Here is a 12,374-nt window from a genome sequence, read left to right as displayed (position 1 = left end):
AATTCGGTCATATGTTTTCAGGTAATGTCATAGAATTATTAAATTTTTAGTTCACTTTCATTGGTTTCAGTTCCCTTGAACTGAAAACTAGAGGCACTCTGAATATTATATTGGAAGGTATTCTTAATTTCAAGTTTTAGTCAGGAATGGGTATGTTTTCTGCAGTATTTTAGTGATCTTGTGCATTTGGATGACCATCTGAGATGACAATTTTCTTCCAGAAATTAGGAAAACAATCACAGGGATAATGTTAATCATGGGGTTTGGGTCCATAATAAAGCCTTACTTAGGCTAAAAAGAATAAAGAAGGGCTTAGGAAATACTGACAGTGGATTATATATCACAGTCTTCAAAGGAGTGGTGTGAAGTGGAAGGTGTAATTATCTTCACTCCTAATGTAACACTTAAGAGTCCCTTATTTAAGGAAGAAGCCCCTGGTTTTGCAGTATCTTCCAAGAGTCTCCATACTTTGCACATGGAATTTAACTGAGCACAAACTCTTTGAAAAGGGAAAATAATATCCCTATTTTATAAAAACAAAACAATTTGACAGGTTCACAGAAAATGTTACGGGGAATCTGTGCATGGCTACTGCTCCCCTGTCTGCCCCACTGTCCTCACGACAAAACTGAAGGAGCATTCTCATGAAAACAAGCAACCCCTAAAGAGAGTCAACCACTTGTGACATGAGTTTGTTTTCTACATTACTGATTCTCAGGGATTTCAGCTAACTCTTGAATTTTATTTTTTTTAACTAAATGTTCATGCCATTTATTCTTTTAAGGTAATCATCATCTTAGCAAAGCTGGGAAGTCAGTCTGTGTTCAACATGAATATGTACATAAATGCATACTAACTCATGCTTCATTCAGTAACTGACAGTTGTCTTTCAAAACAAAAACCAAAAAGCCAGAAGTTGCACTCCCTTCTTTTTACTGCCCTTATTTAATTAAATGAAAGGTGTGGTAAAGTGTAGAAAATTTTAATTCCACAGTAAATCACAGTAATAGCTTCTCATTTAGTAAGGTTTAGCTGTGAAATTAGAGGTGTAATAATTATCTCCATAACTAAGAACATCAATAAACATTTGCTTTTATAATAATTATTACACAATAAACAACTTTAAAAGAAGATTTAGCTGTGAACCTCAATTCACAAGATAAGAGGAGGGAAATCTGGGACTAATTCCAAGTTAGATGTATGGAACTGAACTGCAGCATCTATCTCTGGTGGTCAGCTTAAATTGGGAGACTGAAATATATGCAGATGTTTAGTGCTCATATTGAGCTTGGCATTATTAATACCTGGCTTATTTTAAGAAATTGTAGCTTGATTGCTCTTAATGGCAATCCTGGCCTTTCAGCTGCCTGTCTTGGCAGCCATTGCACTGGTCACAAATGTCAATAATTGTCTATTTACTCATAGATAACTAAAGGGAATGGGCCAATTTTACCAGGCTTCCAAATATCATCTCTGATATACTGGGAGGTATCAGACAATTCTTAGTCCACTTAACTGGCATTCAAAAATAGATACTTTATAGGTGCTATTGCATCCTCTTCGTTATATTTATAGTCTTTCAAATTACATGTTTGGTAGATAATCACATTTGTTTGAAAACATCCATTCTCAATAAAAACACATCAGCTGGTAATTCACTGTATTCCACTCCTGGTTATTTCACATTTGCCAATTTCCCACCGTTTTTTTTATCACTGAGGATCAACTTAGATCATCCACCTTGGAATACTGGCACCACATGTACATTTTTCTAGTACTGCTGAATTCCCAGTATTGTTACTCCAAGTTAATAGCAGCAGGCAGCATATTTGCTCTGAGAATTGCACCACAATTCTGATGCCTGAGACTCCTGGTTGTCTCAGAAACATCCTAATCCTGGTAGATGTAACCAGGCATATTCTTCCTTTCTTCAGTGGACTGGGCAACACCTTACTCTACTCAACAATACCTCCGCCCTTACCCCAGATGAAAAGAAATATTTATTGAAAACTTAATACACTTCTGTCTCATAAAAGTTCAGCCAGTCTTGTTAGTAAATGAAAGTACTCTACCTACAATTTGTTTCCAATATTCTTTAGTCTTTTTTTTTGAATGCTGTCTTTATTGCAGTCAGTAATTAATCTTCCCTAATTTTTTCAGTTCCTTGATGAATTTCAGCCACTGTTATTAATCACATTTTCTGAAGTGCAAGCTATTTTTCTCACTTTTGTCTCTAAGGAGCTTTTCTGATTTTTGACAACATTCACTTCAGTACTAATTACGGGTAGGCTTTTAGCCAAAAATGTTCCCCTTTTTTATTGTGAAACTGGTAGTACTCATTTATCAAATGAATTGTTCTTGAAGATATTCCACTCCTGTTTCTCTGTTCAGTCCCCTCCCTATCTCCCAGTAAGCTTCATGAATTAATACTGAGGTAAGGACAGCTGCTTTTTTTTCTTTTTCAACCTGACCAATTTTAGTACTTTTAAATGTATTACCCTAATTCTGCAAGGAGTTTCAGAAGTTCCAGCACCAATCATTAAAATGGCATAATTGTAAATCATCTTACAACTTGGATGTCATTAGTTCTTGTTGCTTTTCCAATGGTGGCCACTACTTTGTGATCTAATTAATTTCTCATCCTTTCCTCATGAACAGATTTTTCTGTAGCATCAAGGGAGCTTAGTTACATGAAGAACTACAGTTCTAACAACTCAAAATTATCTAATAAAGTGGGTGTGGCTGCTCACTTAATTTCCCTTTAATTGTCTATTATCTCTGGTCTATATTTCCTTTATGTAATGCAGGTCTTCAGATTTATAGGAACTAAATCCCTATAAATTTATGCCAAGCTTATTTCTGTTCTATCAAGTGTCTTACTGCTCTGGTATTAATGCCTCGAATTTGATTTTGACTGCATTAATACCCAAGGTGGTACCCAGGAAAGATATGAAACAGGGGAGTTGCTTGTAGCCAAGGTGGGAGTCTACAGTGTTTGGAGTGTCTCCAGAGAAACCTGGTTTATCAAAATTTGCCAGCATGCTCTGGCACTTGACATCTCAGAGGTGCCTTGCTGTTGAAGTGATGCAGGTAGGTCAAGCAGCACGCAGTTTGTGGCAAAACCCATAGTTTAATTTTAGAAGTAGATCTCATTTCCTTAGCTTTGTGTTATATTGTTGATTTTTAGTATGAAAAAGAGGCTCTCAGATGTGAGTTTGAGACAGGCTTTTTCCATTCCTGTGGTCATTTCAGCTCTTCTCTGAAACTTCTTGAATGTTCTTTCTTGACACCCTTATCCCCAGAAAGGTGTGTGAGTTAAAGTACATTATTTTAGCATAGCATGGGATAATAAAAGGTTTGACAGGCTTAGACTTCTTTGTCTTTTAAACTTTCGTCACCAAATTATGTTTGACACACTTTTTTTCCCCACATATGAACTAAAAGAAATTCAATTAGAGAACAAAGAAAGTATTAGTTTCTCAAATCCAGAAGATTATTTTAGAAGAGAAACTCCTTTGAATTGACTCATTTAGAAGTATGTGTCCTGTAGTGGGAGGGGGGAAAAAATCTATGGCAACTGCAAAAACACTGTGAGGAAAGGTGTCATGTCAATTTGAAAAGAGACACAAGCTCTCTTCTAGTGTCAAGCTCTCTTCTAGTGCCTCTTTTTGCAAGTATTAACTATTAAAGATTACAGTATTTTTCTTCCCATTGCATTTTATTCTGACAGGTTAGGGATGCTCCACAGAGTAGCAGCATTTCTCCTGACAGTTAAGGGTTTTCATTTTCTATCAGTTTTTGCCAATTCCCAGAACCATCTAAATCACTGGCATTTGAGTTCCTCCAGCTCCACGTATCAATGTCTTCTCCCTGACAACTCTTTGCTCTTCTGCTGTTCCTTTACTGGAGAGGCCTCTTCAGAGTTTAATTCCCTTTTTTTTTGCCCCCCAAAGGCAACTGTCTTTTTAATCACATATCATAACAAGCCTTAACAGATAAAAGTCTTCCTTGCATCAAGAATTTTAAATGTCTGGCACAGCTTTGCATTGTAAAATTATAGATTTAGGTAGTTTCCAACTTTTTACATTTTTAAATAGAAAGTTATTTCCTAATCATCAACTATATTTCCATATTGCAAAGCCTTCTTTATAAAAGAAGTGATTCATCCAAGGCAGTAGCAGAAATGGCAGCAATAGCACAACTCCTTTCTCAGGGAGCAGGGGCAGGGATCTAAGCACTGAGGGGCATGGGCAGGTCTGGCTTCTCTGGAGAAATGCTGCTTTTGCCCATCCCCACAGCTCCATCCTTCAATTCTGTTTTCACCTGCATAGCCTGCTGTGGCTGGAGGCAAACTGACCATGCATCTGCATTCATTTTCACTACCATACTGATATTAGTGCCACCAAATGTGAGCATGTCAATGTTATACTTCATAGTTTAGAAGTTCTCCAGTCTGGTGTGATTTTTCAACTGTGATATGGAGGCAAAGGGGTACTGCTTCAAATTTAATCTTAATTTTTTTTCTTTTTATTTCTGCAATAACATTTTAAACATGAATTTACAAGATACTGGCTCAAACATTTAGATCAATGTGAATGCAGGCTACAAAGATTTCTGTTGCCCATGGTGGAGGAACTGACTTCGTCTTTGCTTGTGGTGCATATGTTAGAAAAGAGCAGATACACAAAGAAGTGCTGAGCTTGCACTCAGCTCAGGCATTTCTGTTCCTGCTGGAGCCACTGTGTGCTTCAGCCACCAGGAACAGATTTGCAGCATAAGTCTTAGCTGCTAAAACTAAGTGATTAACAGTTCCAGTGACTGCTGAGATTCATTGTTTCATGTTGTAGTATTCCATGCCAGTTTGTCAAGTCATTTTCTGAAAGGCATGAAATGGGGGAGCTGTGAAAGCAGAGTGTCAGGTGGCTCTTGGTTACCTCAGTCAAGTCACTGGGAGGGGAGCGCAGCTTGGTCTAGGACATGGAGTGATTAAACAACATGCAAACCAAACGTGACACACTAAAGCAGACTTGCAGACTGGCCTAGTGCTGGTTCTTGTTATTCTCCAGTGCCTGTATGAAAGCAGAGCCTAAAAAGCTAAAACCTGCTGCCTTGCTGTGCACACAGAGTATGTTATACCCCCTGCCAGAAAGCATATGGTTTATTGTTTGCTAGTTTCTGACAGATTCTGTTGTTTGCAAGAATGAATCATTCTTTTAGATATCCAAAGAGTGATAAAAACATTCATGGAACACAAATAAAGTAAGCTTTTTAATATTCAAAGCTTCGTGTTCTCTAACTCAAGTGAAATAGCCAGACATCTTCCAAAAAAAAAAAAAGAGCTTTATTTGGGATTAGGAATTCCTTCATTTTATAGACAAAATAGCTGTGACATAATATCAGCTTAGGTTTGTGACTTTTAGACAAAGTATAACATTTCAGATAAATCTGGATATATCAGATAAACCAGCCTAACAGCAAGGATTAGCTGTATAATGGTAACTCTGCAATGCAACTGAGTTCCAGTGGAAAGTTGCTGTTTCTCACAACTGCCCCACAAAGGCAAATTTTTTGAGCCTTATACACAAATACTGATTTCTAGAGAAATACATGGAATTTGCTAGATTTCTTTCTAGGCTTCCTATTTAATTTTTTCTGCACACAGTATTTAATAAGATAAACTCAGCACTGAGTTAGAGACATGCTGTTATCCAGATCAGTGACCCAAAATGTCTGCATTCCTTAGCCTCAGCATCCACCCAAATATTACCTTCCATTAGGAAAGGCAGGAACACAGTGATTTTACCCAGATAATTTTAAGTGTCTGAGGCTGCTGTAATCCTGAGGATAGCACAGGTGAATAAAGAGATGCCTCAAACCTACTGCATTCTTGAACCACCTTCTGACATTCAGCAACACCAAACACCCTCTGTCAAAGCTCCTGGGACACTCCACAACAAGAATGAAAAAGAGATCCAGCTTATAGAGTAGTATATGAGGGTTCTTATAAGATAGAAGAGTAAGTTTTCCTCACAAAATACAAACTAATGAAAACTCAGCCATTGACTCAGGTGTAAGAGGAGAAGATGATTAACTGACTGACCACTGCAAATTTGTGGGTGATTCTCCATGTTCCCAGCCTTATTGTCTGCACAAGGATTCTAATATTCAACTCTATTTTTGGATATCCAGTGTAGCAGTCCAAGTAAATAATTGATTGTCACTTTACCCTCTTCTGCTGTGCCCTATATGAGGAGGCTTTTGGAAAAACAGAGGAGGAGATCAGAATGAAAGATGCCCTTTAGACAAGAACATATTCATTCACATAACACAGATACTGCTTCTGTGATTTTTGTCAAGTGTTAATTATTTTCTTAAGAGGGGTAATTAAGGCACATGCCTTAAATTTAATTGTACTAATTTGAAGTTCCTGATGTGTCACTACCGTTAGGTGTGATCTGGGGAATGGCAGTTGTTCTGACATAGCTTTAGTCAGGATTTACAAATCAAGAGACTGAAATTAATAAATATCCCACTGATCCCAAAGTATGGTTTTTCTGGTCTTGAGAATATAAGGGAGAAGAACTGCTGACAATGTGCAACTTAGGAGAACAATTGGTCTCTCACTATGTTCCAAAAATCGTGCAAGATTTAAGATGTCTGTGATTGTAAGAATTAGCTGAAGGTAAATCATTCCACAACAAGATATGATTTTGAGGTTGCTGTTGGTTTGCATAAGGTTCTGGGAGCCTTACTGTGCTGTATGTGTGGGCAGAAAGAGGTGGCTGCCTTTTAACACACTGCCTGGTCTGATAGTGCCCCCTGACTCTGCATTTGATCTGCATTATCTGCCAAAAGAAGGAATCAGTCAAAAGTGTGAAGAACCTCATCTTAAACCCAACATCTAACCTCACAGAACTGAATTCCATCCAGTGTAGCACAGGCAAAATGCTTCCCCAGGTGAGTCAGGATGAGGTAGTGAAAGGGCAGCTGGAGTCACTTAAGGGAGGAGAATTAAGATGAAAGACCACTGAGGCCAGATAAGCTCTGCTCTGTTACCTTCTTAAGCTTCAGCTTCCAGTGTTCCTTCAAATTACAGGAACAAACAAGTGGATTTGAAGGCTCAGTGCAACTGCAGGCCTATAATACAACTTTAATCTATTTCTTTTTGAAAGGAAGGGTGAGTGAGGTAGAGAAAGAAACTGTGCAAGGTGTTTGACAACAAAGAGTGCAGGGAACTCAGAGCTCTTTGAGGGTCAATTAGCCAGAAAATGTGCTAAAGACTACATGCTCTATTGGATTATTGGCCAAAGAATTACCCCAAAGCAATCAAAGTGGCCCTGTTGCCTGAATACAGAAAGGCAGTTATGGATTTTGAGGACATGCTACAGAAGCCTTAATTAAAGGTATTATTTCTACATCACTGAGCATTAGAAATTCTTACTTGCAGCCATGAGAAGTAGCTTTTGTCTTTCCCTTGCGTGTAGTGTGTCAGCGTAAGACAGGGCTAGCTTTGGCATCCCTTCTTTAGGAACGCATATTGGATTTCACCCCACCCCTTGTCCTAACCACCACTTACACACCTGACATACTAAGAGATGGATTTCCACTGCTAGACCTTCAGGCTTCCTCTGGCATTGTCTGCGTCTCTATCAGCAAGGACAATGCAATCTGACTAGATTTCAAGGTGAAGTTTATGAAGTACTGTTTGTGTGCAGAGCAGAAAGGATTTACTATGTCAAGAGTGATAAATATGTTATTCTTAAAGCAGAAGGTACAGTAAACTACAATTTTTAAATAAATTTTGACTCTCAATGTAGTTGATGGTACAACCAACCAGTTGGACCTACAGCAGCAGCCTTTCAGGATAATTGCACCAGCAGCAAACACAGTCCCTTCCCAACATACCTGCTCAGAGTGGGGCCTCCAGGTGTGCTTTTGTGCCTACCTGACTAGAGAGAGTTTCTTCAGGAAGACTGTGCCCTCCACAGCCATGCTAACGTTGATGATACTGCATAGACAGGCAGGACAAACTATGGTGAACTCCTCAAAAGCTACAGGTCACAGTTGCCGATGATTCTGGAAAGGCTCCTTTTGGCATCAAGGCTTTACTGAAGCTTAAGAGCACTGGGCTTCAGCTTCTGGTGTGATTTATACAGACAGGGTAACAGTGTGTGCACTTTTTGCTGATTCTCTGTGCGTGCAAGTAGCTTCAGTACATCTTTCACACAGCCTTGACCCTCACTCTGAAGCTTTTAGTTCAAGAGTTGAAGTCACGTAACACTGCCCAGTCTGTAACACAAGCTTTGCTAGAAATCCTAATCATTGTTTGTATTTACTTGGTAATACAAGAAACACACAAATTAGGATGAAAAGAGTCCTTACCTTTGTTTCCTTGTTACTTTGATGACCCCCCTGGTTTGGTGCCCTGCTCCATGGGTTGCCCAGTCCTCATGCAGCCTGTGTCTTGCCCCAGCACAGCAGGTTCCTCTAGCTCAGGTCTTCTTTTGTGCTTGTGGTTGGTCCCTCAGTCAAAGCTCTCCCCCAGCTGCAAATGCTTGTTTCTCTTTCCCCCCTTTCCTTCTTTATGTGCTTCCATGTCAATGTCTGAATTTTTTTAACTGGCATTTACATTTGCTCCAAATTCTGGTGCCCTGGCAGAGGCACATGGACCAACACCACTCAGTCCAATGTCTGAGCCAAACTCCTTCCCTTACCGCCTGTGTGGTCAAAGGAAGAGTCACTAAGATGAGGAAGGCTTTAGATCCCCCTTGTGGGATGCAGTCTAGAGGCCCTTTTGGCAGGCAGGAATATACTCTGAAGCATTCTGTAGTGCAGCCAATTACCATAATAATAGTTCCATTATTGACCAGAGTTCATAAACTCTCTGTAAACCTGTTTCTCAGCTCTTGTTTCTTTGGTGCAAGAGCCATGTGTTGGAAGGACAGATGGGGGCTCTGAAGTTCTTAACAGGTTATTTCATTTTTATTTGCTTATTGTCTGATCTTTTCCAGCCACAGAATTATGCCTTGCAACTGCCATGTCTGCAAAACATGGGGCACACTGGTGAAGCAGCCAACATTTCAGGGTCAGCTTAACTAGAAATTGAGATGTGGTTTGAAGGTCCCATTTCCTGAACTTTGGGGACCTAAATGTTCCCCCTTGATATTAATTATATATTTTCCTCTTTGCTGCAAGGAAGTGCAAAAAAAAGTAACATCATTGTCCAGCATCAGTTGCTGCATGAGATTGAATATGCTGCTCAGTGTCTAAGCCATAGCCTGGAGCAGCGTATTCAGAACTCATTGGGACTGGGAGACCAACAAGAGGTGATGCCTGGATAGCAGAGCATTTGTTGTGTGTGAAAACAGCATTGTTTCACACAATGGGAAGTGGCACAGATCTGGGAAAATGCCCTTGTTAGATTGACTGAGTACAGTATTATTTTAGACCCTATCAGATATCTACAACAAATTTAAAAACAGTAAAGTCTCATGACATAGCTGGGTCTAGATGTGCAAGAAGATAAAATAACTTTCCCAAGACTACACAGAAGGAAGCTCAGAAGAACAAACAAGTCAGACTCACAGCTTTTAACTGATGCTATTGTCAAAGCTCTTTTTTCCTATAGATTTATAGTGGGGTACCATGCCAACATTATGAACTTCTGCTTGGTTCTTGCTCTTGTGCCAGTTCAAGCTTACAGTCAAGTGTCTAAAAAAAAGCCTCTGTGTGCTACTCACATCGCTGGTACAATACCAGCTTTATTTACAAATAGGAAAGCCTTTACCACTAAGTAAAAGGCAGCTTTATTTTTAGGTTATGTTTTCACCCACAGTCTGCAGAGTGATCTGTATGTGTGACATTTGACTCTTTTCTAAATTTGTTTCATCTTGTTTTGAATAGTGCAGCTTGGCAGTGGCAAGTGTCTCTTTGGCTGGAGTCACGTGCCAGTAGCATCCAGGCTGAGGTAATGTCACTGTTGTACATCCGTTGTAAGTAGTTGGTTTGTGCTTGTAGCTAGGACTGGAACTGGATAACTTAAAAGATTCTGCTTCTGAATATTTTTTAAAACAGCCTTTAAGTAATGTTACTGTGGTCATTTACTACTGTGGTCAGATTTCACAAGGTAGCCAAAATTGAAGTGAACATTGAAGTTAATTTGCACATGCAGCAACTTGGGCAAGAAAAAGACCTAATTGCTGTTCTTGTAGCTGCAAGTTACAACTACAAACCTCATGGGAAACACTTCTTAAATGAATTATTTCCACTGGAGAACTAACAGAGAATATATCTCTGGGATTGACCACTAGTGATAAGAGTCTCATGGAAATGTTCCTGAGGTTTGAGGTTCATTTGGACCCTTATTGCCTTTTTAAGTAGCTCCTTGTACACACAGTAAAATGTCCTGGGCTGATCCTGAACCTTAAGTAGCATTTGGAGCAACCAGAGAGTAAGTTGCTGGGAACTCTTGTGATCCTTTTGCAGAGGACACCGAAGGCAGCAGCATTAAAAACAGGGTGGAGGAGCTTTCTGAGGATTCAGAATCTGTAGGATGCAGTGGCATTGTTTCATCCTCTCCCCTTTCCCCCTTTGATATCACAGCATTGCCTGCAGCACCGCTCACCGAATGTCCCACAGATGGTGCCTTGCTTCCTCACACTCCTTAGGAAAGTGGTGCTTTCAGAAGGAGCAACTTGCTGGCTTGGTTTGGGTTTGTCTTTAGAAAGGCTGTCAGGTAAAAATGCCACTCACCTCAGGACAGAGGCCAAAACAGTGCAAGTGTAGCTGCTATAGACAAGCTTGAACACACTGCTGGTAGAGCCACCACACACAGGGAAATTCCCAGGTAGGAAAGGCTTCACATGAAAAAGTCTTCACAGCTGCTCCAAGTTCTTCATGGCAAATTTAACTAATTTTAATTTTTTAGAAGAAAAACTTCCATGTAACATTTAAATATTGGGACTTGGTTTGAGGTAAGAGGAAGATGGTCTTTGCCTTCCTTTGAGTATTCATTGTTTCACAGTTTTATGGTGTATGGGAAACTGCTTAAAAAGTTCTTCTCCAGATGAGGAATGCAGGTTGTTTTTAATTATGTGACAGGCAATCTAGGGTGACATGCCTACTTACCCTCTAGATGACAGCAAGCTTTATTTCTTTAAACAGACTAAGGTGGGAGACATTCAGATGTTAAATAGCCTAAAGGCTGCAAAGGTTCTTCATTTCAGTAGCCCTCTGACTCAACTGTGCTAATTTCCATTGCAGGAGGAATTTAGTCAAAACAATTGGAGTGTGAAAAATGCCCACGCTTTGGGCTTTACATTTTATTTTTAACTTAGTGTTTTCTCATTCTCTATCAATCATGACAACTCTTAATGCAAGAAAGTGAGAGCCCCTTCTTAGCATCTCATCCCAGAGAACAGTTTAATACTGAGAGCTTTGTTCTGCATGTTAAATGCCTATTGACTCCTCCGGCCCAAAGAAATATTGATTTTTCTCTCTTTCTTTACAGGCACTGCTTTCTTTCCTGGTCGCTGTGCTGAGGTCTTTGCCAAAGGTCAAAGCATTGGGAAACTTGGAGTCGTACACCCTGATGTTATCACCAAGTTTGAGCTCACCATGCCGTGCTCTGCCCTGGAGATCAATATTGAGCCCTTCGTGTGAAGATGTGACTTTTATCCTCCGACAGCCGTCCACTGTCACATGCAGCACCCTCTCCTCTTTTGTCTGCCTCCCAGGGGACATCCGCTTATGCTTTTATGTTCCAATAAACCAGAAAAACAGATCCTGTCTCCATGAGTAAATGTGTTCTTTACAGTGCGATCTGGCTGGCTTCTGCAGGGAAGGAATGTGGGATCTCGGACTAGGCTGTGCCCTCAATGTTTTCAAAGGGCAGGGGGGAGAAACGAGTTGGGTCAAAGCCCAGTGCTTTACAAGAGAAATGTAATGGCAGAGCACATGATTAGTTTTCAAAATCAGAAACGTTCCACAGACACAGCTTCATACTGTAACTGATTATGGCTGCATAACAGGAATCTCATTCTTTTCTTATTGCATGAAATAAGATAATTGATTAGAGCAAATGTTGAGTGAATGTGAGCAGAACTAAGGAGTTGAGCTTTTATTCTGTACGGTTGTCATGTGCTCATCAATGGCTGGGGGAGGAAAATAAACTTGTTTCATGAAAACCAGAGCTATTTTGTAAGCAAGATGTGTGTAATATCTGCTTCCCCGCTCCAGACATAACTGTTGGTCCTTTATCATTCTAAATTCAGAAAGGGGAGGGGGTGGAATTAAACTTTTTCCATTGTTGATGTCAGCCTGGCGGTTTTTGAAGCTCCAAACCAAATGGGGAAATGCATTTAAGAGCATATGCC

At 39.8% G+C, this 12,374-nt stretch overlaps 1 protein-coding gene across 2 annotated transcripts in view; it reads left to right on the top strand.

Annotated features, from left to right (window-relative positions):
* The window catches only part of FARSB (phenylalanyl-tRNA synthetase subunit beta), a 36,979-nt gene extending 25,197 nt beyond the window's left edge, over positions 1-11,782 (top strand). Inside the window, exon 18 of one of the 2 annotated variants that reach the window (XR_014226680.1) lies at positions 11,510-11,644. Coding sequence is in view for 1 of the 2 variants with exons in the window: in XM_082287727.1 (XP_082143853.1) it covers positions 11,510-11,661 (152 nt within the window). In the remaining variant the exon portion in view is untranslated. Of the gene's footprint in view, positions 1-11,509 lie in introns of both variants that reach the window. The other variant, XM_082287727.1, reaches the window with a different exon arrangement.
* The last annotated feature ends 592 nt before the right edge of the window (positions 11,783-12,374 follow it).

Source organism: Coloeus monedula (genome assembly GCF_965178545.1).
Source record: "Coloeus monedula genome assembly, chromosome: 10".
Taxonomy (NCBI): domain Eukaryota; kingdom Metazoa; phylum Chordata; class Aves; order Passeriformes; family Corvidae; genus Coloeus; species Coloeus monedula.
This window is presented reverse-complemented; position numbering and strand designations above follow the sequence as displayed.